We start from the raw sequence: 25,028 nt of genomic DNA, 5'->3' as shown, positions 1-25,028 counted from the left end.
GCCGGTGCCTGTGACGGTGATGCGGTATGGTTCGATGCGGTATGGTTCGATGCGGTATGGTTCGATGCGGTATGGAGCGATGCGGTATGGCACGATGCGGTATGGCACGATGCGGTATGGTTCGATGCGGTATGGTTCGATGCGGTATGGTTCGATGCGGCATGGTTCGATGCGGTATGGTTCGATGTAGAATGGCACGATGTGGTACGGTACGGTACGGTGCGATGCGGTATGATGGCCCACGGCAGCCAGCCAACGTCAACCTCCCATGCCCTCAACCTGCGAGACGATGCCATCAATCTGGGAATGTGATGATGATCAGGTCAAGCCGAAAGCGGCGAGGATGAGTTGTGACGGTGACGGGGACAGGGACAGGGATAGGCACACGACTTTGTGACGGAGAGTGGTGGAAAGTATGAGAGGAAGAGAATGTGTGAGTGATGCATGTCTTCTCTGTGGACTGTTCTTTGGAGGAGGATTGGTCTTTGCTGGTGTGGAGGGTTGGAGTCTGGACACGGGACTGTACTTCGCGTATGCTACCATGACCACTACGGGCTTTGGCGATGTCGTCGTCACCAGTACTCTGGGCAAGATCTTGGTCATTCCATATATATTGGCTTCCATCTTGGCGGTTGGTTACTCGTTGCGTATCTCAGACTCTTCCGTGAGATCTTCATTGCTCTCGGTGAGGACCGGTGTCGTGGCGAGACCAACTCCTCGTCCGCCCTCCACGCTATGGACCTCTCTCGTGCCGGAGAGATTGGCTCTGGCTTGGGACCGTGCTTCGTTGGAGACAAAGAAGCTTGTCATCAATGGCTTGTACTTTATGGTCTACTGGCTGGTCGGATCGTTGGTCTTTGGCCTCATCGAGGGCTGGCCGCTGACCCACTCGCTCTTCTTCACCCTCACCACCCTCTGTGCCATCGGCTATGGCACCATCGCTGTCGCTACCCCATGGGCGCGCATGCTCTTGGTAGTCTATGGCTTTGCTGGCCTCGCTCTGCTCTCCTTTACCCTCGCCGCAGGCCAACGAGTCCTCTCGCGCTCGCTCAAGGCTCGCTTTGTTTCGTCGCCGCTCGCCGACGCCGCCACTGCCGATGAATCGCGCTCGCAGTTCCAGCTCCGCCACTTGCGGCGAGCCCTGGCCATTTTCTTCGGCACCTACGTCACTGCTGTCGTCTTCTTCTGCATAGTCGAGCGGTGGTCGATCCTCGATTCGATGTTCTTCTGTGCAGAGACGGTGACCACGCTCGGCTACGGCGACCTTGCGCCGTCGGCCCCTGCCTCCGAGTTTATCTCGCTCGCCTTTGTCTCTATCTCGATGCTCATGGTCGGCTACGTGCTCTCGCTCATCGGCGCCGTCGCCGCTATCCGCTCCACCGCCGCCGCTTTTCGGCCCGCGACGCCATGCTCGGCCTCTCGCCGCGCGGCGAGCCGCCCACCGCTGTCCTCGACCCAGCCCCACTTGGCCCGGTCTCATGGCCGTCGTCGGCTGACATCTCGCCCGAGTCGGAGCCTGAGCCTGCCGAGCGCGAGCTCGACTTTTCCGTCGTCCGAGGCCGGGTCGTCGACGAGCTCGACTCGGCAGACTCGAGCATGGAGGCGCTCGACGGCTTGCCGTTTGCGAGTGACGATGGCAGCGACGCCGCTGCTGCGCCGCTCACTGCGCTCGTCGCCGCTGCTGCGCCGCGCTCGCCGTCGCGCAGACCCTCGGTCTTCTTCCGCAACATCCTCTCGCCGCTCTCGTCCTCGCTCAACGTCTTCCCCACATCGGCGTTTGTCCAGTCGGCGCTCGCGCCGGACCAGCACAACTGGGTCCGCGAGTTCCAGATCACCGGCACTGTGGCCGCCTTTATGTACATCACCCTCGCGGTGGCGCTCATGTGGATCGAGGGCTTCTCCTGGGTCAATGCCTTCTACCTCGCCGCAGTCACCCTCTCGCTCGTCGGCTACGGCGACCTCGTTCCACGCACCGAGCTCGGCCGCGGCATCACCATCATCTTTGCGCTCGCCTCGCTTGGCCTCATGTCCTACTCGCTCACCCTCATTCAGGAGGTCTCGGCCAACACCGTCCGCGAGCGGTTTATTGCCGAGCACGAGGAGAGCCTGCGGAGCCGGACTGTCACTCCCGCGCCGCTGGAGCCGTACGCATTGGAAGACTCGGTGGAGAGCGCCGGCGTTTAGTGCTTTTAGCTATCGTCGAGAGCCTGCTGGAGAAGCGCGCCCAGCTTGATTCGCTTCTTCTTCTCCTTGTCATACGCCTTGAGCAAGACCCGCATCTCGTGCTCGGTCTTGGTCACCGCTTCGCGGGCGCACGCTGCGTCGGCTGCAGCGTCGGCGGCCGCCGCCTGCGCGGCCTCCAGCTCAGCCTGTACTTCTGCGGCGGCGGCGTCTGCGGCTTCGGCAGCAGCTGCATCGCCAGCGGCTCTGGCCGCCGCCACCTGCTCGTCCATTGACGCCTTGAGCTTGGCCACCTCGTCCTCGACGTAGCGGAGCGCACGCTCGAGGCGCGCAACCTCGGCCTGGGCCTCGTCGCGCTCGGCAGCAAGGCGGCGGGCTTCGCGGCGGCGTCGCTTGCCTCGCCCTCAAGCGCCTCAGCCGCCGCCGCCGCGCTCGTGGCCTCGGCAAGCTTGGCCTTGAGCCCACGGAGGCTCTCCAGCTGGTCGTTGAGCATCTTGTCCTTGATGGCGAGCGCGTCAGCCGAGGCTTCAGCCCGCTCTTTGTAAAACTTTGTCTCGCCGCGGAGCTGGGCCTCGGCGCTTTGCAGCTGGGCGTGGTTGGCCTGCAGCGCCTCGAGCGTCGCCTGGCTCTCCTCCACTCTCCGCGCCAGCCGCGCGTTCTCGGCCGTCAACCGCGCATACAGGGCGTCGTCGGCAGGCTTGATCACTTGTTGCGGCGGGAGCGGCGGGAGCGGAGGCGGAGGAGGCGGAGGCGGCGGAGGCGGGGGCTGCTGCTGCTGCTGCTGCTGCTGCTGGCGATCAGCCTCGGTCCGTGCTGCTGCTGCCGCAACAGCGGCGCCAAAGTGGGCGTCGAGCATGCCGGTCATTTTCTCCTGCGCAGCGAGATGCTCACGCAAGAGTGCGACGGTGGCTCCAAGCTCGGCACGTTCGCGCTCTGTTGCGTGATGGCTGCTGACAAGCGCAGCATGCTTGGACTTGAGCGCCGCAAGGCGCGAGTCGACCGCGTCGGCCCGCGACGACGCACGGACCTCCTTCTCCAGCGACTTTTGAGGAGTACCTTGAGCTTGGCTGCTCCTGCCGAGCTCTCACGGAAGGCAGCCTTGAGAGCGGCAATCTGGTCTTCGGCAGTGGCGGCAGCAGCCTTGAGGGCGGAGATTTGGGCCTCGGCGTTGGCGGCGGCAGCGCGTGCGGCAGCGACTTCAGCTTCAGCGTCGGCAAGCCGAGTCTCGGCGGCTTGCCGCGCTGCGTCGTGGTCAGCGGTGCGGGCGCGGCCGCGCTTGACCGATGCTGCCGCCTTACGGAGCTCGTCCTTCAACTGCGCCGCGAGCGCAGTCTGTGCTTCTGCTCGGTCATTGGCCGCCGCGAGCGCAGCCTTGAGCTCGGTAGCCGAGGCCTCGGCTGCGGTAGCGCGGGCTTCCGCTGCCGCGGCGCGTGTGTTAGCATCGTCGACGCGCGCGGCAGTGGCGGCTTTGGCCTCGCGTTGGCTCACTGTGTGCTCGCGCAAGGCGGCGTCGGCATCGGCTGCCGCGCGCTCAAGCTCGCCGACCCGGGCCACCAACTGTGTGACCTGAGCCTCAGCAGCCAGCGCCCGCGATGTTTCGCTGTCAAGCGCAGTCTGGAGTGAGGTGAGTGCCGACGGCGAGAGGAGATTCGCCTGGACCTCCTGCGTATGCAGTGCAGGAGGCGGCGTCGGCGTCCGCGGCGTGGTGGCGGCGTCGATCATCGCCGGTGGTGGTGACGGCGTTGGTGTCTGTGGCGAGGCCGGCCGGGCGAGAGCTGCTTCGAGAACGGCGACACGATTGGCCAGCTCGTCGTCGCCTGGACTGGACGCCAGCGGTGACGGCGAGCGCGAGACCGGCTCGGGCACAGAGACTGGCGAAGGGGGAGCCCTGCCATTGCGGCGGCGACGGCCGAGCGGCGCGCGCGCAGCAGTCCGGGCCGCTGCAGCCCGGTTGACCTTGCGAGGCCGGCGCTGCAGCGCTGAATCAATGGCTGGCGTGGGGAGCTTGAACGGCGACGGCAACGGCGAGAGGAGGTCTGGGCTCGCAACTGGCGCCGGCGCCGGGGTTGGCGAGAGCCGACGGCGAGCGCCAGGAGTAGTCGGGCGCGGGGCCTGGGTAGTGGCAACTGGCGACGAGATACGCCGGGCCGGCGAGGCAGCCGGCGGCGACCGGCGCGACACCGTCGCGGCGTGGGCGAGGTCGGCAATGACGCCGGTGTCGACAAAGCTAGCGTCGCGGCCAGCAGCGTCAAAGCCGTCGAGCGCAATGAGCGCTGGAACAATGGCAAACGCAGTGGCGCGATAGCGGGCGACGGAACAGACCGGGTTGGCGCGATCGCCGCGCGCCAGCGCGAGCGAGTGAAGCGAGTGCAGGTGTGCCAGTGGTGTGAGCGCCGTCACATCAGCAAGGTCATTGCCCACCAAGTCGAGTGCAACTAGCGCCTCAAGGTGCTCCACACCCTCGACGTCACGAATGCAGTTGTACGAAGCCACCAGCCGGCGGAGCGCAGGTACGTTGGCCAGCGCGCCGCCGAGGTGGCTCAGCTCGTTGGCCGCCACATCCAAGCTCTGAAGAGCCGGCAGCCGCGGGAGACCATCCAGTGACGCCAGCCGGTTCGACGACAAGTTGAGCTCGACGAGGTTAACCAGGCCGTCGAGATTCTGAGATGTGTGCCGAGGGGAGGTATTTGTGAGGTGAAAAAAAAGGTCGCAGACGAGGGTTATGCCGGGAAAGATGATCCGTGTTTGCGGCATTGGTTGGAGTTGATATCGTAATCAGTGAGTCAAGAGATGAGCTTCAAGCATACAGTGACGTCATTATGGCTGCAGTGATGGTGTGCGTATGAAAGAGCGGCCAAGAGGGCATACCCGTTGCTAGGGGAGGATGTCTCAGGGGAAAAAGGTCGTGGTTGATGACGCCGGGGACGTTGCGGCCGCCAGTGAGGGGGGGGGGGGGGGTGAGGGGGGAACAAGACAACGTACCTCGATGCGAGTGATGGCATTCGAATGAAGATTGAGCGAGACAAGTGATACATGGGCCGAGAGGCCTGCAATGTCTCTCATAGAAGCAAGTGAGGCATGGACAAGCGAGAGACGGTCGTCATCGCCGACTGCCTTCCCGCCACCTCGGCCCACCCGTCGGCTGGCAGCAACCAGCATGTCCGGGAGGGAGAGCGGTGGGGATGTAGTCACCGTCAAGCAAGGTACAAGCAAAGTGGTGAACCTATATAACCTCACTACAGTGCTTGACTTTGGCTGTGGTGGCCTGGTGTGGGTGGTGTGGGTGGTGCTAGCGGTGGGTGGGTTGGAGTGGCGTGGAGTGGTGCCGTTTTGGCGCGCGCGCCGACCGACGACGGCCGGCGACGGATGGCTCCGGCCCTCTCACAGAAGCACATCTTTAGCTGATCATCGATTATTGTGGGCCGAGCCGTTTGGTTCGGTGGGACTGGGGATGGGGGATGGGGCTGTGATTGATCATGGGAGGGGGGTGAACGGGGGCGGGGAGGGGGGGGGTGGTTGATGGTGTGAGGTCGGCTCGGTTGGGCGGAGATTGGGCGAATGGGCTGTGTCTGCCGATCAGGACTACATACACACCTTGATTGGATGATCCATGCCCAACCGTCACCACAATCATATATCACACCTCATGTCATGCCATGATCATGGTTCTCCAGCTGGTGAGCGAGGTGGAAATGGCTCTACCACCACCATCAAGAGGAACAGATCTTCGCCGTCACCGCTACTACCCACAGGATACGAGGTCTGTGTCCTTGATACTTTGGCAATCTCGATGCATAGCATGCTTGACTCGACCTTTGGCTACAATCCTTGCTGCTCGATCATGTTTCTGCATCCCCCCGATCCCCCGAGGGATAGAGGATGGTGGGGTTGAGCGGGTGTGGCCAGGCCGACCAACTCGAGCATAGCGGCGACGGTGACGGGGACAAGCACCACTCGACTCGGCACGACACGACAAGGGACGAGACAAGGAGAGCAGGTAGAGCCAAGACGAGGTAGAGTGGACGAGGACAACGTCTGCCTGGAGGAGTATGACCAGTCGAGGAGAAGGCGAGGACGGAGCTGGGCCGAACTTGGAAGCGGGAACGGTGGAAACGATGACGACGGGTCAGACGATGACGACGGATATGGTGACAGCTGGCCCAGAGGCTAGCATGCTTGTGGCAGATGAAGAGCTCAAGTCTTTGGATGTGGATACTCTGGCCAGGTTGCTGGCTCAGGAAGAGAAGGAGGTGGAGGCCATCGAGGGTGACATCAAGCGGCTGAATGCACAGAAGCGGATTCCGCTGGCCACGGGCAAGAACAAGGGTACGATGGCAATGATGGCATATGGTTGTGGATGGGTGTGTGTATGTGGGGAAAGGGGAAGACTTACAGAGGGTGTGTGTGACGGGGCGTAGTCGAGTTTCTTAAGTCGTCATTTGATGAGATCGATTGGGAGAGCTTTGAGGCACCGGAGCACTGCGTGCCGATCCGAGCGGATGTGCGGCTGTTTGATTGGGCTGCGCTGGGCGCACAGGTTCAGTTTGATGTCATTGTCATGGACCCGCCGTGGCAGCTGGCGACATCGGCGCCGACGCGCGGGGTGGCGCTCGGCTACTCGCAGCTCCGCGACGAGGACATTATGCGGATTCCGGTGCCGAAGCTGCAGGAGAACGGCCTGCTCTTCATCTGGGTCATCAACGCGCGCTACTCGTTTGCCTTTCAGCTGTTCAAAGAGTGGGGCTACGAGTACGTCGACGACGTGGTTTGGGTCAAGCGGACAGTCAACCGGCGGATGGCCAAGGGCCACGGGTACTACCTGCAGCACGCCAAGGAGACGTGCCTCGTCGGCCGCAAGGGCGCCGATCCACCGACCCTGCAGTCGGGCGTCGTCTCGGACGTCATCTGGTCCGAGCGCCGCGGCCAGTCGCAAAAGCCCGAGGAGATGTACGAGATGGTCGAGAAACTCGTCCCGAACGGTCGCTACCTGGAGATCTTTGGCCGCAAGAACAACTTGCGCGATTATTGGGTGACTGTCGGCAACGAGATTTAGCCCTTGCTGTAGTGGTCCGTATCGACAGTTGCGAATGCCTTCAATCGTCCGCGTGTTCGTCACGTGGGCGGGCGTGTCTCTTGTAGCAGCCCTACCGTAAAGGATTAAACTGATCCGAGCCAAGAGTGCGAGCGCGCGTTGGGGTTGGGCGGCGCTACTGGCGGAACGCCTTTCGCTCGGCGGCTGAGCTCGCGTGGGCAGGCTCGATGGGCGGCTGGACCGGGTCAAGCGGGACGTAAGGTGTGGCGTCGTTGCCGGGGCCAAAGTCGAGCGGGTACGAGACGTCCGAGTCGAGGCCCGAGAGGTCGCCGCAAGAGAGGAAAGGGACGACGATGCGGTTCGGCCCATCGAGCGGGTTGTCCTCGCCATACGGGGCATCCAGCAGCGGATCCATCATGGTCGGGACGTAGTTGGCCGGCGGCGTGTAGCCCTGGCACACCACAAACGACTCAATCGACGAGTTGCGCGACGACTTGGGCTTGGCAATGGTGACGACCGGAAAGAACACCTTGAGCTGCGAGTACAGCAGCGTTGTGTCCTTGCCGCGGAAGATCTTGGCGCAGAAGGTGCCACCCGGGCGCAGCAGGTGTGTAGTGATGTTGAGGGCCGCCAGAAGAAGCTGCGCCTGCAGGTACTCGTCGACGTCATGAAGGCCGGTCACGTCCGGCGCGCCGTCTGAGAGCACCACGTCGGCCTTCTCACCCTCAAAGTGACCCAGAATCTGCTGCACAGTCGTGAGCTTGGTAATGTCGCCCTTGAGTTGGGTCACACCCGGTAGCGGCGCCATGTCCTGCAAGTCCACCGCCACAATCTTGGCCGGCTCGCCGCCAGCCGAGGCAGCAGCGCCTGCGGCGACATCGGCGTCAGCCGATGACTCTGCCGGTTCGCGACGGAGCACGTTGGTCTCCGACGACGAGAGCGGGAGGCCCGAGACGAGCTTGTGTGAGAGGACCTGCGACCATGAGCCCGGCGCAGCACAGAGATCAACCACGCGCTTGGCGTCATGGAGAAAGCCAAACTGCTCATCGAGCTGAATGAGCTTGAACGCCGACCGAGCTCGCCAGCCCTCGTACTTGGCCTTGCGGTAGTAGATGTCCCTCTTGTCACGCGACGCCTTGCCCATACCTCGCCAACCGTTCTTGCTACCCTCCACTCGCTCAAGAGTTGGGTGTGTGAGAAGACTGAAGGGCAGAGCTTGCAGCCTGGCGTCTGGCGTCCGGCTCGGCTCGAGGAGCCGGGATGGCCGTCTGGCGGCTGCGGCTGGCCACGGCTGGCCGCCCGCCTCGGTTTGGCCACGGCGCAAATTTGTTCGTGGGCTGTTTCAGGAGAAAAGCTACATCCGTGGAGCTGCAGCAGCTTCGCTGGCCTAGGCCCAGTCATGGCAGCCGGGTCGGAAGAGGTGATTGTGTGTGGGAGAGGGTGCGGATGAAGAGAAGAACGAGGGATGCCTGGAGTTGCTCTCTTTTGCACTTTGGGTGGGCGGGGGGCTAGCCGAGGTGCACTGTTTCGATTTTTGAGTTCGGTAAAGCTGCTGACCTTTGTCGCCCCCTTTCCAAGCAAGAGCCCGAGCCACACACCCCTCTCAAACTCTTTGTGAAACAGCTAGGTACGACGAAACAGCCCGACTGATATGTATGATGCATGTCTGGCTTCTGCTGGTTGCAGCTTGCCCTAGCCCCAACCCTCCCCCCGGGAGGATCCGCACGGCACGCGGCGTTTGCGGCTACATCCCATTTTCCCGCTCGGCAATTTCCTTCCTCCCTCTCTCACGCGTGCGTGCAAGGTCAGTGATGAACGTGACTGCTGTTTTTCTCGTGATGGCGCTGCTTGCGGTAGCGAGCTCTGCGCGGTACGTGCCATCCGAGCTGCCCGAGCAGGCGGCCAAGATGTGTTCGAACGCCGGCGACTCTGGGATCGAGCGAGATTGCCGGGTCAAGGCAACGCTCCTTGTAGAGTCGCAGCTGCTCGGCAACTGTTGGAACGCCACATCCGAGTGCGGATGTGGATACTACGCGTGGGCCACCTGTGGCAAGGCTATCGCGCTTTGCGCGGCTGAGTGCATCGGGACTTGGGGCATGGCGTGCCTGACCTGCCTTGGGGCTGTCAGCGGCTGCCAGGACTGTGCTTGCTACTACTGCTGCGAGTACGAGGGTCCTGGGACGGCGTGCTACGACATCTGTCCCTCGGCGTACCTGAACTGCACTGACGGTAGCAGCTCATCGGGCGGCTTTGGTCCGTAGCCGTATGCCACTGTGTGCTAAACTGCGTTTTGCTCCGATGTCAGAGCTCTGTATGGATAAGTGTGATTGCAGCCGCGGCCAAAGAAGACCAAGCCACGCGTGTCTTTGACAACTGCTTGTGGTCATCGTCTGGACTAGACTCGTTCTTGATCCGGCGTGGTAGCCGGCCGTGGGCCGGGTGGCACACCGGCCCGGTTCCGGCCTGCAGCCAGCGGCGTCGGGCGACCGACCACGAACCGGCCGGAAAGCAACACTCTCAGTTGCCGACCGGGCGGTCGCCTCGCTGGCTGAACGGCTTGAGTTTTCCTCGCACTTACTGTGCTGACCACCTTTGTCAGCACATCGTGCCCATTGATGGCACGGTGATCCGCGTGTACATGAGCACCGTTCGATGGCTCGCGTACACACGAAATCAAAGAAAGGATTGGTCGCCCAGAGGGCGCGCGTCGTCTTTGTCGCACATGGTCATCAAAGAGGGTGAACGGGTGGGCTCCCGAGCCGACTGTGTCGACGTCATCGGAGCTCTTAGCAAAGTATGGTGTCAGCCGCTTCGCTTCGCTCAGGCTGCCGAGAGAGTGAGCGACTGGCAGCGGTCGCGCAGTAATGGCAGCAACACTCGTCTGTCAGATCGAATGAGGTGGACGGGAGTTGTTGCCGCAGTGGCACTGTTGGCACTGGCCAGCATGACGACTGGTAGCCTTGTGCACAAGACTGCCGTGCGCACGATTGATGTTTCCACCTCTGTTGTGCGTATGACACAAGAGGTAGAGATTACGAACACTGGTTCTTCCTCTGTCTCCACCTACGCAATGGCTATCCCTGCCGGTCACGCTCCCTTCCTCGCCTTTGTGGATGCCTTTACCCCAAACGATGACGTCCTGCCCGTCACTACCTCGACTTCCACTCCTTCCGACGCTCCTACGTACGTACTTCTTTCTTCTCCACACACATCATTCGATAGCTCTTGCTCTTACCTACATTCTCATCCCATTTCCAGCCTGATACTCTCTCTCCTCCGCCCGCTATCCCCAATTCCCTTCCCTCTCGCCACGCACCTGGTCCACCGCCTTGCCATTTTTTTGCCTCTCCTCGCCCCCCTTCCTCCCCACCCACACACCGCATGCCTGCTACCTCCCCACCCCCACTCATCCTCCCTATCTCTCCCACTTCTTCTCTCTCTCCTCGTTCTTTCCCCGCTCTCACCACTTTCCGCCACTGCCCTCACCCGCTCGTCACCGCTCCCCGCTCCCTGCCTCCCTCCGCCAACCTCTCCCCCCCTTACCATGCGCATAGTGGAACCAAGATGTTTGAGGTCGCGCTCGAGGCTCCGCTGGGCAAGGGCAAGTCTGTCAAGCTCACTGTTGTGGCTGTCTTTGTGGGTGCACTCAAGCCGTTCCCCAAGGAGATCGCCCAGGCCGAGCGGCAGTTTATGCTCTACTTTGGCAACCACTACGTGTACTCGCCGTATGTGACCAAGAAGCAGCGGACGGTGGTCAAGCTCGCCTCGTCGAACGTTGTCTCGCACACGACACAGGAGCCGACCTCGCTCTCGGGCGCGTCGCTGACGTACGGGCCGTACGCGGACGTGGCGCCGTTTACCGTCTCGGAGATGAAGGTCCACTACGAGAACAACGCACCGTTTGTCACCGCCACCTCGATGGTTAAGGAGTTTGAGGTCTCTCACTGGGGCGGCAACCTCGCCGTGGAGGAGTCGTACAAGCTGGAGCACACCGGCGCCAAGCTCAAGGGCTCGTTCTCCCGCTACGACTACCAGCGCAACCCGGCTGCCGCTGGCATCGCCTCGGTCCGCTCGGTCACCGCCATCCTCCCCGCCGACGCCGCCGACGTCTACTACCGCGACGTCATCGGCAACATCTCGACGTCTGCGCTCCGCTCACTCCGCGAGCAGGTTGAGGTCGAGATGCGCCCGCGCTTCCCGCTCTTTGGCGGGTGGAAGACCGAGTTCTACATGGGCTACAACCTCCCGCTCGCCGCCTACCTCCGCGTCGCCGCCGACTCGGGCCGCTACATCCTCACCGTCGACATGGCTGGCGCCTTTGAGAACGTGCCTGTCACCGACGCCATCATCCGCCTGGTCCTCCCCGAGGGAGCCTCTGACGTCGCCGTCCACACCCCGTTTGCGGTCGAGCCCGAGCTCTCCATCTCGTCGCGCAAGACGTACCTCGACACCTCGGGCCGCGTTGTTGCCGAGTTCTCGGCCGCCAACCTCGTCACCGACCAGGACCTTGTCTTCCAGGTCTCGTACGCCCTCTCGGCCACGGCCATCCTGATGGAGCCCATCCTCCTCATGTCCGCCTTGTTTGCACTCTTCCTCGCCGCCATGGTCTACGTCCGCCTTGACCTCTCGCTCTCGCCGTCGTTGGGCGGCATCGCGTCCGAGACCTCCACCTTTGTCGCAGACATTGCCCGTGCCACCTCGGCCCTCGCCAAGCTCGACAACGCGCTCGCCGCATGGGCCCACTCGTCCGACTCGAAGACCTTTGCTGCCGCCAAGAAGAACCTCGACCGCGAGTTTCGAACGCCCTCCGCCGGGCCTCGGACATTGCCTCCCACGCCACCGGTGCCACTGCCGCTCACCTCTCGGCAGTCATCGCCAAGCTCGAGGCCCGCCGCAAGCTCTTCACCAAGCTCGACACGGCCCAGGCCGAGTTCTTCTCCTCGACCATCTCGGCCGATGCTCTCGCCTCGCGCTCCACCGAGCTCTCCACAGAGTACTTTGGCCTCGCCACCCAGATCGAGCAGGCTCTCGACGCTCTTCATTGAACCATGGCCTATCCCATCCGCGGCTGCCGCGCCGCAGCCTTGGCGTACGCCGGCGAGAGCATGACTCTCACCGCCGACGCTACCGTCGACCGCGGCACCGCCGCGAGCGCGGCATCCAGTGGGTCCTGCAGCCCGTCCACATACCCAGACCCGCGCGCCTCGCCGAGCATGACAAACGCTGCAGCAAGGGCGAGGAGCTTGAGCTCGGTGTTCGACGAGCCGCAGCCAAAGTTGTCTACCCGCGACGCGAGAAACCGCAGCGTCGTGCCCAGAGACTTGGCAAAGGCCTCACCTGCCGCATCCGTCGCTGCGGCTTCGTCCCCGTCGCGCCCGACCTGCGCCACATACCGCACTCCCATCAGGTACGGATGCGCCGCTGGCTTGGAGCTGCAGCTCGCGGCGGGGACCTGGACCGACGCGGCCGCGCCCTCGGCCTCGTCCACAGCCGCCAGGCACCTGTCCGCCAGCGCCCGCGAGTCCGCGCCAGAGTTTGTCACCGCCGCTGCAAAAGGCGCGCAGCTCACCATCGCCGCCAGGGCGCTCACAGACGCCTCGTTCCACTCGGCGCACATTGAGAGGTCCAGTGAGCAGAGTCCAATGAGCGAGGCGTAGACCTTGATCGCTCCCTCGGCGCCCGGGCACTTGAACCGCGCCAACTCGCGGGCAAGGAGTGTGACCATGGCCACGTCGGTTGCGGCGTGGACCCGCGAGAACGCCAGCGCAAGCATCGAGTGTGCCTTGGCGCGCGGATGGTCCCAGGCCCCACCGCTCCGTGAGACGGCAGCCATGGCTGTGAGCAGGGCCACAAACGTGAGGTCCGCCGTCGGCCCGTCGGCAGCGTCGGCGTTGAGCAGTCCAGCCTGAATGGCTGTTGTCCGGGCCAGAATCGCGTGCATCCGCGCACGCGCGCTGTGCCCGTCAAGCGAAAGAAACGCGAGCATGGCATGACAGAGCACAGCCTCGGCAGAGCTGACAGACATCATCGCCCCGTATCGATCAAGCACTTGCGCAGTGAGCACCGCCACCGAGTTGGAGTCGCCCAGCACAAGCGCCGCGTGCGCCAGCGCCAGCCGGCCAAGCACCGCACCCACAACAGAAACGCCCGGTCCCGGAGGGCCATCGGCAAGCATCTGGCACATGTCTGGGAGCAGCGGCCGGAGCGCCGCAACCACAGGCTGGCGCGAAGGAAGCACTTCAAAGATCTTAAGATAGTCGAGAGGCGCCAGCCAGGCCGGGAGCGACGACTCAACGCTCACCACACTTCCGAGTGCAGAGCCGAGCGACCGCGCCCGCTTGCCGGTCTCGACCAGAGCGCGTGACGCTCTGCTGCTGTCATCGCCGTCTTCGCCGGCGTCATACTTGCGCTTCCGCTTGCTATCCAGAATGGCCGCCAGCGGCTTGGGCTTCTGTCCACGCCGCCGCGGCACATACTCCCATGTGCAGTCCACCTCGAGCCGGATGCAGCGCTCACACACGCCGCGCTCTCCCTTTCCGGAGCACTTGCGCTTGCCAAGCCGGCATCGATCGCACGCGCTCGACGCGACCTTGCCCTTGGAGGCTCCAGAAGACGATGTCGACGACGCCGATGTCGATGACGACGATGAGCTCGAGGTCGAGACAGTGGTAGTGGTCGAGGAGTCTAGCCCTGACGCGGATGCCTGGGACGAGCCACTCGATGGATACGACGGCGAGACGGAAGACTCTGCCGAGCGCGAGAGCGACGACGCCGGAGTGGATGAAGAGAAGGTGGGCGAGAGCAGAGGGAGTGGACCGGCAGCGAGCGACAACGACGGCGAGGTAGGCTCCGTGTCAAGCATAGGGAGACTAAACAATGTGCTCGGGTCATCGTTAGCAAGCATGGGAAGCCATGCCTCTGCCAAGTCAAAGTGCGGGGAATGGTGCGGGGCTGGCGGAGCGGCTTGATCAAGCCTGGCAGAGTGATCAAGATCAAGGCTGTGGTGGCGAGAAAGGTCGTCAAAACTCAGGACGCCAAGCTCATGACCTCCGCCCAACCCGGCGCCCAACACCCCGACTCCGTCAAGAGACTCGTCCAGCATGGTCTTCCATGTCTCGTCCATGATATCTTCTCCTGTTTCCGGAGAGAGGACGTCGCGTTGGCGTGCGTCAGATGCTGGACCGTCCCGCGTTGCCCCTACCTGTGTGTGGCCACTCGTGCACATGCCACGTATTGCCATTCTGATCGCGATCACGATCACGGTCGGCGCGGCGAGACAAAGACGTACGGCGACACCCCTCTCTCTCTCGCCGTCTCCCTCCCGCAATGGCCATGCAGACCATGGTCTGCCTCGTTGTGGCACTTGCGCTTGTTGTGGGTATCTCTGGAGCGCCATCACCTCGTGGCCCTGACAGGTTTGTGGTCTCCATGCGCATGTCGACAGGCGCTGCCTTGGTGGTGGCTGAGCGGGCGCGGGCACCGCTTGCAGCTGACCGCATGTACGCATTGGCCAAGGGCGGCGTGTTTGATGACTCGAGGTTCTTCCGTGTCATTCGGAACGATACCGCTGGTACGGCATTTGTGGCGCAATGGGGTACGCCTGGCAATCCCGAGGTGACGGCAAGGTGGCTGGCGGATGAACTGCCGAACGAAGTCGATGGCTCGGTGGCGTACTCGAACACTCGTGGCACCATTGCCTTTGGGGCAGAGTACTCGGAGGATCGAAGCTCGACTTGCTGTCGATCCATCGAGATGTACATCAACTATGCTGACAACTCGCGACTTGATGCCCTTGGCTTTACCGCCTTTGCCGTTGTCCAGCCGCCAGTGGCGAGCCAGGCTCAGCTCGATGCGCTACTCGCAGATGGGCCGGACACTACTCGGACGACGCTCGACATGGCCATGGCCCCGTTCGAGGCGCTGTATGCTGGATACGGCGAGAACTTTGATTGGGACGCCATGTACGCCAGCGGCAACGCGTATCTCGACGCCGAGCGGCCGCTGATGTCGCACCTGTTGAGCTTTGAGGTGGTGGCCGAGTCGTCGGCGCCAGGCAGCGGCGGAAAGACAACGACGATGGCGCCGGCGGAGCGGACAGCGTCGACGCTGACGCTAGTGGCGTTTGCGCTGGTCGGTGCCGGGGCGGTGGCGTGGGGCGGGTACAGCTATACTCGCAAGAAGCATGAGGAGGAGCGGACGGCAGCTATTGCGTCGGTACAGCTGGTGTGAAGGACGGCACTTTACCGAGGCGGCGAACCGAGTGGGACGTCGGCGTCAGACTCGATGTGAGCCGTCGAGTCGAGGAACGAAGCTGTCGAGGCAAAGTACTTGCCAGCGGCCGAGCCCATCTTGGACGACTCTAGCGAGTCGTCTTCGTAGCCAAAGGCGCCGCCGATCGACGACGAGAGCGCGGTGAGGTTGGAGCGGAACGAGATCTCGTCTGCGGTGAGCGGGCGGAGCGAGGCACGCGGCGCCGCACGAACTGGCGGCGACACGGTAGTGGCGGGCGGGGGCGCAGCTTGGGCCGCACGCAGCCGGTCGAGCTCTGCGCGGAGATGGCGGGCCTCGGCGTCAAGTGCGTCGTACTGCTCCTGCTCGGCCTCGAACAGAGCCTGCTGCTCGACGGCGGCCTGCATGAGCTCGCGGAGCTTGGCCTTGAGCTCCTTGTTAGTCGTCTTGTAGTAGTAGGTGTCCTTGTGGGCGGCGTCGAGCTTGGCGGCGGTGTCAGAGCGCGCGAGCGCCAGGGTGTCGTGTGCGGCGGCGAGCTGGGCGTGAGCCTCGTCGAGTTGGAGGTGGAGCGAGGGGAGCTCGACGCGGTCAAGGACGTAAACCTCCTCCTTAAGCTCGACAATCTTGAGAAAGTAGGTTTTGAGCAGGTTTGTGGCAGCGTCGAGCGAGGTGAGTGAGGCGAGCTTGGACAGCGTTGCCTCAAGGAAGGTGGCCGAGCCGGCGGCGTCGGACGCGCGCGACGCGTTGATCTCGTCCTGGGTCTCGGCGATGGACTCGTCGACAAAAGCAAGCTTGGCGTCGAGCTCGTCGAGCTCGTCCTCGAGCTCGGCCACAAGCACGGCCTCAGGGGTGACGCCCGCGGCGGCGTCGTCGAGCGCGGCTTCGAGCTGCGACTTCTCCAGCAGCAGCGAGTCGACCTGGCTGCCGAGGTAGGCAAGAGCCACGGCCTCGTTGTCGGCGGCGGCCTCGGCCTCGGCGGCGTCTTCGAGCTTGGACTCGACAGCGTCGAGCGAGCGCCGGAGGTTGAGCGACGACCGAAGCGCCTTGACCTGGGCCGACGCGTGCTGCGCGAGGAGCTGCTCGCGGCGCTCGAGGTCGGCCTCGCGCTCGGCGAGCGCAGCCTCCAGCTTGGTCAGCTTCCTCTGCTGGCCCACGACAGCATCGAGTTCGTCGTCGGTGACGATGACTTCCGGGACGTCGACTGGCGCGACGCTCTTGCGCGTCGGAACGGCCGGAGCGGCCGGCAGCGGGTCATGGGTCGACTCGGAGGCGACGGAGAGGGTTGACGCGTCGAGGGCCGGCGAGCGCGACTTTTTGCGGGCCGAGTGCAGCTGGTCCGACTTGATGCGGAGCATGCGGGCCTGAGTCTCGAGCTTGTTGGTCAGCGAGGCGACGGTCTGCTTCTCCTTGGAGAGCGCGGCGTCAAGCGAGGCAAGCGCAGTGGCGTGGTCCTTCCCCACGGCATGGAGCTCGCGCGAGAGCTCCTTGACCCTCCGGGTGAGCTTGACGTTCTTGGCCTTGAGCTTGAGAACGACCGGGTCATCGACAGCGGCTTCGAGCGGGAGCTCCGACTCGTCCAAGCCGGAGAGCATCATCGAGCGCGAGCCCGTGGTGTCGCCACCGGCGAGCTCGGCTGCAACGACGGCGAGTTCGTGGTCGCGGCGGTGGAGCATGTCTTCGAGCTCAGCGATGCGGGTGTGGAGGAGGCCGACGTTGTCTGCCGACGCCGACGCATGCGCGGCCGGTGGCGGTGCGATGGCCGAGTCGTCGTCGTCAAGCAGCGTGTCATCGATGACGAGCACGTTGTCGTTGGCATCCTCAATCCGTTGCGCAAACATGCGGGCCATGAGTGAGCCGTGGGCTGGGTGCGGGGCCGAGGCGAGCGGAGCGACGTCAGCGCCAACAGCCGGCGAGACGCCGAGTGCGGCGACGAGCTTGCGGTCGTCGCCCGATGGCGCGGGAGTGGTCTCGCGGGCTGCTGGGACCGTGAGGCCGGGGGCAGCGGAGCGGAGCGCGTCATTCTCGGCCTGAAGGGCGGCGAGCAGGTCATGGAGCTGACGAATCTCGGCAGTCTTAGCGGCAAATATCTCCTCGTCGCGAGCGAGATCCTCCTGGGCGTCTGCGAGCGCAGCATGGGCCTCCTCGAGCTCGTCCAGAACGTGAGCCGGCAGGACGCCGCCGTCCGAGCCGATCGGACGGGACGGCGCGCTGAGCGGGCGGTGGGCAGAGGCAGAGGTGGCCAAGTCCGAGGTCGAAGCGCTGCGGCGAGGGCCGGCCGAGGTGGTTGGCCGGGTGAAGAGCGTTGGGGTGGGGATCGGGGCGGCAAACGGCTTGACGTGGACAAGGACGTTGTCCTGGAGAAAGGCGCGAAGCTCGGCATCGAGGAGGCCGCGCTCTTGGAGGAGGGAGACAAAGGCGAGCCACTGCTCGCGCTCGTGATCAGCGGCGGCGAGGCGGTCGAGGAGCTCTGGCGCAACTGCGTCAGAGGCAGACAACGGAGCAGGAGGCGAGGGTGGCGGGCGCGAGACCGAGGCACGGAGGGCCATCGACGACGAAATGATGAGCGAGGAGGCAGCAGCGATCTGGTTGCGGTAGTACTCGTCCTTGACAAGGTCGGCGAGCGAGGCGGCCCGGTCCTCGAGGAGGGCACCGACAGTGACCTTGTTTCCGGTGTGGTCGCGGATGAGAGCGCGCTTGACGAGATTGAGCTGGAGCTGCTCGACTTCTGCGGAGAGGGCGCAGAGGTGGGATGAGCCCTGCTGGGCGTGCTTGCGGATGTGGTTGGTGATGGCGCGGGCACGCGAGGCGTACTTGAGGGTGTTGAGCGACTCGGCGTAGTTGACGTCTGCCGGCGAGATACATGCGAGCATGACGGTTCGCGACGAGCCACCGAGCGAGTCCTGGAGAACGCGGGTGAGCTTGGACGAGCGGTAGGGGACGTGGACCTGGGTCCGGGCGGAGGGCTGCGGATGGGAAGCTGAGGAGGCGAGGGCGGAGATGACATTTCCGAGGGCAAGGAGACCCTTGTTGATGGCCTTGGACTCGGCGAGACGCTTGCCGGACGCATGGGTCCGCTTGAGGCGCTCCGAGCCGGCGAGATCGACCAGGTTGAGCTTGGCGACCGTGTATGTGTCTGCGCCTGGAGCGTGGCGCTCGAGGGTGAGGGTGATGATGCAGTGGGAGCGGTTGGAGGCCGCGTTCATGTCGGTGGCGCCTGTGGAACGAGCGAGGGTGCCGGTGGCGATGGCGGCGGTGAGCTCGGCCGGGGTGGTCACGATCTGGTCGGTGGCGCCGACGACGGTGACGACGCCGTCTGCATCCTCGCGCACCTTGAGCGAGGTCTTCTTTCGGGCAGCCTTGGCCCGCATGCGGTCGAGAAAGGTGGCGCCGACAGCAGCGTGTAGCTCCGGGTTGAGCAGGTCGCGGATGGTCTCGTTGTAGATCTCGATGAAAGAGACGCGGAGGAGGAACTGGGCGCCGTCGACCGACTCGTCGGCCATGCGGGCAAAGATGGCGTCGATGACTCGCGGAATGATGCCACGAGTGGCATCCGATGCCGCCGAGGCGCCGGGCAGAGTGCCCATGGTGTACGACTTGCCCGAGGCAGTCTGGCCGTAGGCGAGAATGGACGAGTTGATGCCATCAAAGAGACCATCCAGCAGCGGCGCCACAGCAGCATCAAAGACTCGGGCCTGGTCGGTGGTCGGCGGGAGGACAGAATCAAAGTCAAAGTCCCTCGCCGCCTTGCCCGAGCCGAGGACAACAGCATGCGGCAGTCCCGCCGGAAGTTGGACGCATGGCTTGCAGCTCGCTAGCTTTTCCTTGGCGATGAGCGGTCGAATACGAAGAACAACCTTGACACGTTCAGCACCACCAGCACCAGCTGCGTCACCTCCTCCGCCTCCACCAGCTCGGCTACTTTCAGCTCGTTCCTCCCGCCTGGCTGTCTTGTCCGCCGGCTTGGCGCCAAAATCTTGGTTTTGGCGCCGACCTGACGGAGACGCAGTCGGCGGTGGGGTGGGCTTGGGCGGCCGCCCGTCAGAAGTAGTCTCATGGCCTGCACGGGAGGATGGCCGGCTGCGTCGTCGCCGCCGGGGTGGGTCCATGTTTGTCTGAAGTGGGATGGTGGTGACGGCTCACCAGGTGGCGGGGGCGGGGGGAGGGAGAGGGTGATCGTGATCGTGATCGTGATCGTGATCATGGTGGTGTTTGCGGTGGTGATCGTTGGGAAGAGGGACAAGAGATGGAGCTGGACATGGGGATGGGGATGGAGGTGATCGGGGATGGGGATGAGGATGGGGATGAGATGGAAGAGGGATGGATTCAATGGATGATCGGTCGATGTAGCTGCTTGTCATGCCTGTAGAGTATGGGTCGGTCGATCGGTCGGTCGGTCGGTCGGTCGGTCGGTCGGTCGGTCGGTCGGTCGGTCGGTCGTCGGTCGGTCGGTCGGTTCGGTCGCGAAGAGGGGCACACACGTCGACAGCCACTCAACGCCCGGACCGACTACGGTTGCGCAGTGGCGCGTGTTTGGAGAGCAGGGCGTTGATAAGGGGTGAGAGGAGGGAGGATATTAGAAGAGAGAGGCTGTGTGTGGAAATGAGGATGGATATGGAGTATGTGAGACAGTTGCTGCCAAAGCTGTGCTCGGGTCTGGTATGCTCGGCGAGCCGTGCAAGAGCAAACGGTGGTGGCCACGGGACAGCTGCCTCATCGTCTGCTGCAGCAGCGCCAGCATGGCCACCATCATCATCAACACCAACGACGACGACGACAACAACAACAACAGCAACAACAGCAACAACAACCACACCAGCATCATCATCGATGCGCTCAAGGGCCACAGGCGGCACAAGCGGCGCAGGACCAGTGGCAAGTGGAGAGCCGTCGTCACTACCATGCACGCCGCCATCAGCACGGGCTGTGTCTGACTGTATGGCTAACTTGTCATCCATGTTGAAGGAGGGAGAGCACTTGCTAGTCGACCCGGTGACGGTGTACTGTGGCCATTCGTTCTGTTCCGGTTGTGTCCAGCGTGATGCCTGGAAGCTGCCCGGTGGCGTGGATCCGTTTTGCCCGCGCTGCAACGAGCCGCTCTTCCAAATCAAAGATGAGCAAAAGAGATCTGTTATGGCGCGCAAGGACATTGTGCTGACGCAGACTCTCGAGCTGTTTCACAAGCTGCATGCGCTTGTGACTGGTGCTGACGCCAGTCCGGGCTCGGCCGAGGGCGCCCGCGCCGTGCCGAATGCAGAGGCCGCGGCACCGGGATCGCCTGCCACCAGCTCGGTCACGCCCAAACTGATGGCTGTCAAAGAGAAGCCAGCTGTCGCGTGTGTGCCGAGCATAGCTGACATGGGCTTGACCCGAATGCCGGCAAGCGGCAGCCCGGCGAGCGGGGCGACTGTCGGCCGCAAGCGGAAGCGAACCATCGACAAGCCAGCAGACGAGACTGATGATCGCCAGAGCCCGTATTCGGCATCTTCCGCAGCATATGAGGCATCGCCACGTATGCTGGTGCGGCAGCGGCGACGCAAGTTAGGTGCGGGCAGCGCGATCGGTATATCGGCCCCGCCACAAGCTCCACACAGCTTGCAGAGCTCGATGCCGGTCTCAGCGCGGCTGGTGGAGCTCATTCGGTCCGGCCAGGCCAGGGTCGGTGATGTGATCATGTACGGTAGCAAGAGGGCGAGCTTGCAGGCCAATGGGCATGTACTTGACGCCGAGAGCGGTCAGAGCAGGCGAGTCCGCGAGTGGTCGGCGGCGATGGCCGAGGCCAACAACGGCATGTCGCCGCGATCGCTGTGGTCAAAGTGTATTCTGCGCGGGCAGACGCTCGGGAAGTGGCTACAGCGGTGGCAGTCGCAACCGGTGCAGTCGCGGCGGACGCTGAACCTTGCGTCTGTCGACGATGAGCCACAGACCAATGGGCAGGTCCTCGACGCCGAGCCGCAGGCTGAGGAGCTGGTGGTCGTCTTTTCTGACTTCAAATCCAACGAATCCGTTGAAAATGCAAAGGCGATCGTCGAGATGCTCGGCGGTAAGGTCGAGAAGGAGGTGGAGCCCGAGCGGACGACGCACCTGGTGGTGGGTGGCGAGGAGGGATGGACCACGCAGAAGATGAAGGTTTTCTGTGCGCTGGCGATCAGAGTGCCGATTGTGAGCACCGGCTGGCTTGAAGCGTGCAGGGAAGAGGGCAAGGTTGTGGACGCATTGGAATATGTGGTCAAGATCAAGGCCGGAGACATATATATCTCGCCAATGGATCACATCAGTCGGCGGCAGCGCGGAGAGCGACCGCTGTTTGCCGACTGGGCGTTTTACGTCGGGCCGTGTGAGACTTGGGCCAGGCCGCGCACAGCGGATCGGTTGAAGCGGCTAGTCGAGTGTGGTGGCGGTGAGCTTCTGCCCAACTTTCCTGTGGCGAGCAAGTGGCAGCAACGCAAGGTGGCCATTGTTGTCGACGCTGAGAGTCAGCAGGTGATAGGCAAACCACCCCAAGGCACGCTTGTGGTCACGTCCCCGTTTATCATCGCGTCTGTTGTCGACGGGCCGGAAGTTGATCCCTCTGAGTACGCGATTGGAAGCGGCAACGAGTCTAGCGGTTAGCAATGGCCATGTCTGACGGCGGGGCCAGGGTCGGAGCGTCGTCATCGTCATCATCGTCCGAGTCGGAGAGCGACATGCCGGCGAGGGTCTGGTCGTCGTCGTTGTCGTCGTGACTGGCGGCATGCCCAGCCACAGAAGTGGCAGGCGCGACGAGGGCGCGGCGGGCGAGCGGCTTGCGGCGCGGCGAAGCGCTGAGCGGATCGGGTGAGGAGGCGACTTGCGGCGAGGCGAGGACGAGGGCCGGGTGCTCGGGGGCCAGGGTCGGGTCGTCGTCGATGTCGGCAAAGTCGTCCTGCGAGGCGAGGCGAAGCGAGGCGTGCGGCGGGAGCGAAGCTTCAAAGGCTGCGGGCGACATCTCGCGTGCCTGGGAAGTGCGTGTGATCTGGACGGCGCGCTGGAGATCGTCTGCGGAGAGCTCAAAGTCGGGCGAGGTCGATGACGCGGTGACCTTGTGTGGGAGCGGCATGAGGTCCTGTGTCAGCGAGGCGTCATCGTCGTCGTTGCCGCCGTAGAAGACGTCGGTGGCGGGTGGAACGTGAGCTTCGTGGGAGGCGAGACGGGCGGCGGCAGCAGACTCTTCAGCGTCGGCGTCGACAACGGCCTCGTCGTCGGAGAGATAGACGGGTGGCGGCGGAACGATCGAGGTGATGCGCGAGAACTCGACGTTCGAGTCGCCGTCTGCTGAGGCCGGCGAGTAGACGACAAACGAAAAGTCTGTGCCAAACGACGAGGGATTGAAGGCAATGGTCTCCTCGTACGCCGACTTGTACTGCTCGTACGAGTCTGCGAGGACGAGGACGTCAGGCAGCGGGTAGTTGGTGAGAGCGTGGGCGTGCGGCCAGTAGCGCGGGGCGGCGTGGAGCGGGAGCGGGAGGAGATGGGCCTGATCGACGAGGGTCTTGACAACGTGCTCGTGCATGAGGTTAGTCTCTGTGGTCGTCGGCTTGAGGACGCAGTGGCGGCGGAGCTTGTTAACCAGATCCTCGCGAAAGACGGTGATGACTTGCGAGTAGAGCCAGAGGCGGCACGGGTTGGTGGTAAAGGTCACACAGGACAGGTCGCTGAGCTTGCCGCGAACAACCGGTGGGAGCGGCGGGCGCGGGAGGACACGGCCGAGGCCCGGATCGTCGGCACCCGGCACAAAGACAAACTGTGACGAGGCGACGAGCGCCGGGAACTGAGCAATGAGCTCGGCGAGGGCGTCAAAGTAGTGACGGAGGACGTCGAGCGGCGACCGCTGCGGCGCGCCAGGCTTGTCGGACACGGTGCGGAGCGAGGCGTAGGGAACCGAGGTAAAGTTGCCGATAAAGACAAAGCCAGCCGGCTCAAGGTCGGCAAAGCCCTCAAAGAGAACACGGAGGCGGGCGTAGGTCTCCGGCTTGTCGAGCCACACATCCGAGAGCACGATGAGGTCGCTCGGGTCGTCGGCCTGGGCGGCGGCAACGCGGGCGGCGTCGGTGGCCGAGAGCGCTCCGCCGTAGGGGTCGACGGCCGAGCCGAGGGCAAGCATCGATGCCGGCGCCTTTTCCGGCGGCGGCATGGCGAGGTACTCGACGTCAAAGACCGAGTCGACCATGACGCCCTCGGCGAGGACAAAGGTGTTCTCGGTGAACATGCCCGAAGTCAGCTGGGCCGATGCCAGCGAAATGGTCACGGTCCCGACGAGGTCCTCCAGGCCGTACTCGCCTGACGGGAGGCGGACAAGCAAGCCGAGGACGCAGCAGCGCTCGCCCGAGGCGCGGAGCGAGTCGATCGCCGTGAGAGAAAAGTGCTGGCTCGGCGCGGCGGTCGACGACGCACGGTGGAGGAACGGCGGCATGAAGAGCTTGTTGCGGAGGACCCGCGAGTGGATGGACCGGTACTGGTTGCGGAAGATGTCTGCCTTGGCCTGCGGCGTGGTCATCACCTTGCTCGCATTGGCCGGCTCGACCTGCATTGTCTCGCGTGTCGCCGAGTACACCAGCCGGGGAAACTCGTACGCCGAGACGACCCTGAGCGGTGCCATGGCAGCTGCCGTCGTCACCACCGACGACGCCTGCATGCCCTCGACCACCTTTTCGATGATTTCGCGGTTGAGGACGCACGATCGGACTGTGCCGCGTGCGGAGGAGAGAAAGGGGGAGGGGGGGGGGGGGGGTGGAGTAGGGAGAGGGCGGGGGGATCAGGCGGGGCAGGGGGGATTCGGGGGACGAGCGTACGATCTTCTGTCTCCAGGCCGGAGATGACAGCATGGAGGGTCGACTTGACCTCATCGGGGGTGCAATCACAGAGCAGAGCCTCGAGAACGGAGAGGGCACCAACATCAGGCTGGAGACCACGGCGCTTAAAGGCGGCAACGATGGTCCGACCAAGACGACGGGAGCGCTTGGTGGCCGGACGACGACGAGCCGAGGCCATGGCGGAGCGAGCAGGATCTGAAGAAGGATCACGAGAGAGGGAAGACTCTCTCCCAAGCGAGGAGAACCTAAAGGTCGAGTCAGAAGCAATGTCCATAGTCTGTGACGAGAGGTTGGTCCTTGGCGAAGAGAGCGCAGATGGCGACCGACTGGTAGCTGCTCTCTCGTCGTCGTCGTCGTCAAAGGACGTAGAATCAACCGCCGGGGTCAGCTTGCCAGCCGAGGGCGAGGGCGAGTCCTGCGAGAAGAGCGAGAGGTGCGCCATGGTGGGGAGGCAGTCGTGGGGAGGGATGTGTGGGGGTTTGCGGTAGGGGGTGGTGGGGGGTGGCGGTGGCGGTTGTGGTCGTGGAGAGGGGTGGAATGTAGAGCGTAGGTAGCGGGCTTCGACGAGCGGGGGTGTCGTGATCGAGGGGAGGGGCGCGAGAGTGGGGGTGGGGGTGGTTGGAAAAAATTATGGAGAGAGTGGAGAGTGGGGAGGGGGAGCGGTTAGAGATGGATGGGCATGGATGGAGAGGGGAGACAGGGAGGGAAAGAAAGCGGTGTCGTTTGGAGGAAGTGGGAAGTGGGAGGGGGGAGGGTGG

The 25,028-nt window shown here is 63.8% G+C and overlaps 10 protein-coding genes across 10 annotated transcripts; 5 read left to right on the top strand and 5 right to left on the bottom strand.

The window, feature by feature from the left end:
- Nucleotides 1–541: 541 nt before the first annotated feature.
- On the top strand, nt 542–2,349 carry AMSG_05732 (potassium channel protein; the record flags this gene model as incomplete). The annotated part of the gene is made up of 3 exons (XM_013901694.1): nt 542–598; nt 794–1,360; nt 1,435–2,349. The coding sequence occupies 3 exons, from the start codon at nt 542–544 to the stop codon at nt 2,182–2,184; spliced, it is 1,374 nt and encodes a 457-aa protein (XP_013757148.1). The 3' UTR covers nt 2,185–2,349.
- On the bottom strand, nt 2,190–5,252 carry AMSG_05731 (uncharacterized protein; the record flags this gene model as incomplete). The annotated part of the gene is made up of 4 exons (XM_013901693.1): nt 5,164–5,252; nt 3,238–4,842; nt 2,647–3,214; nt 2,190–2,578 (listed from the first exon to the last, which is right to left on the bottom strand). Exons 1-4 carry the CDS (start codon nt 5,242–5,244, stop codon nt 2,190–2,192), a joined length of 2,643 nt encoding a protein of 880 aa, XP_013757147.1. The 5' UTR covers nt 5,245–5,252.
- Nucleotides 5,253–6,141: 889 nt separating this feature from the next.
- Nucleotides 6,142–7,357, top strand: AMSG_05730 (uncharacterized protein). The gene is made up of 2 exons (XM_013901692.1): nt 6,142–6,507; nt 6,600–7,357. Exons 1-2 carry the CDS (start codon nt 6,231–6,233, stop codon nt 7,232–7,234), a joined length of 912 nt encoding a protein of 303 aa, XP_013757146.1. The 5' UTR covers nt 6,142–6,230; the 3' UTR covers nt 7,235–7,357.
- Nucleotides 7,358–7,388: 31 nt separating this feature from the next.
- AMSG_05729 (tRNA (Uridine-2'-O-)-methyltransferase TRM7) lies at nt 7,389–8,357 on the bottom strand (the record flags this gene model as incomplete). The annotated part of the gene is made up of 1 exon (XM_013901691.1): nt 7,389–8,357. One exon carries the CDS (start codon nt 8,355–8,357, stop codon nt 7,389–7,391), a length of 969 nt encoding a protein of 322 aa, XP_013757145.1.
- A 1,742-nt stretch (nt 8,358–10,099) lies between these two features.
- AMSG_05727 (ribophorin I) lies at nt 10,100–12,258 on the top strand (the record flags this gene model as incomplete). Its single annotated transcript, XM_013901690.1, has 3 exons — nt 10,100–10,396; nt 10,768–12,055; nt 12,094–12,258. The coding sequence occupies exons 1-3, from the start codon at nt 10,107–10,109 to the stop codon at nt 12,256–12,258; spliced, it is 1,743 nt and encodes a 580-aa protein (XP_013757144.1). The 5' UTR covers nt 10,100–10,106.
- AMSG_05726 (uncharacterized protein) lies at nt 12,237–14,378 on the bottom strand. Its single transcript, XM_013901689.1, has 2 exons — nt 12,409–14,378; nt 12,237–12,383 (listed from the first exon to the last, which is right to left on the bottom strand). Exons 1-2 carry the CDS (start codon nt 14,334–14,336, stop codon nt 12,338–12,340), a joined length of 1,974 nt encoding a protein of 657 aa, XP_013757143.1. The 5' UTR covers nt 14,337–14,378; the 3' UTR covers nt 12,237–12,337.
- Nucleotides 14,379–14,539: 161 nt separating this feature from the next.
- AMSG_05725 (cyclophilin-type peptidylprolyl cis-trans isomerase) lies at nt 14,540–15,399 on the top strand (the record flags this gene model as incomplete). The annotated part of the gene is made up of 2 exons (XM_013901688.1): nt 14,540–15,343; nt 15,379–15,399. The coding sequence occupies 2 exons, from the start codon at nt 14,540–14,542 to the stop codon at nt 15,397–15,399; spliced, it is 825 nt and encodes a 274-aa protein (XP_013757142.1).
- Nucleotides 15,400–15,445: 46 nt separating this feature from the next.
- AMSG_05724 (kinesin) lies at nt 15,446–19,699 on the bottom strand (the record flags this gene model as incomplete). Its single annotated transcript, XM_013901687.1, has 2 exons — nt 15,446–19,325; nt 19,681–19,699. The coding sequence occupies 2 exons, from the start codon at nt 19,697–19,699 to the stop codon at nt 15,454–15,456; spliced, it is 3,891 nt and encodes a 1,296-aa protein (XP_013757141.1). The 3' UTR covers nt 15,446–15,453.
- Nucleotides 19,700–20,572: 873 nt separating this feature from the next.
- Nucleotides 20,573–21,621, top strand: AMSG_05723 (uncharacterized protein; the record flags this gene model as incomplete). Its single annotated transcript, XM_013901686.1, has 2 exons — nt 20,573–21,568; nt 21,607–21,621. The coding sequence occupies 2 exons, from the start codon at nt 20,573–20,575 to the stop codon at nt 21,619–21,621; spliced, it is 1,011 nt and encodes a 336-aa protein (XP_013757140.1).
- Nucleotides 21,622–21,947: 326 nt separating this feature from the next.
- Nucleotides 21,948–24,448, bottom strand: AMSG_05722 (DNA polymerase epsilon subunit 2; the record flags this gene model as incomplete). Its single annotated transcript, XM_013901685.1, has 2 exons — nt 21,948–24,142; nt 24,250–24,448. 2 exons carry the CDS (start codon nt 24,446–24,448, stop codon nt 22,041–22,043), a joined length of 2,301 nt encoding a protein of 766 aa, XP_013757139.1. The 3' UTR covers nt 21,948–22,040.
- Nucleotides 24,449–25,028: the final 580 nt, after the last annotated feature.

Source organism: Thecamonas trahens (genome assembly GCF_000142905.1).
Source record: "Thecamonas trahens ATCC 50062 unplaced genomic scaffold supercont1.27, whole genome shotgun sequence".
NCBI lineage: Eukaryota > Apusomonadida > Apusomonadidae > Thecamonas > Thecamonas trahens.
The sequence above is the reverse complement of the archived record's forward strand: the minus strand, read 5'-3'. Positions and strand labels throughout refer to the sequence as shown.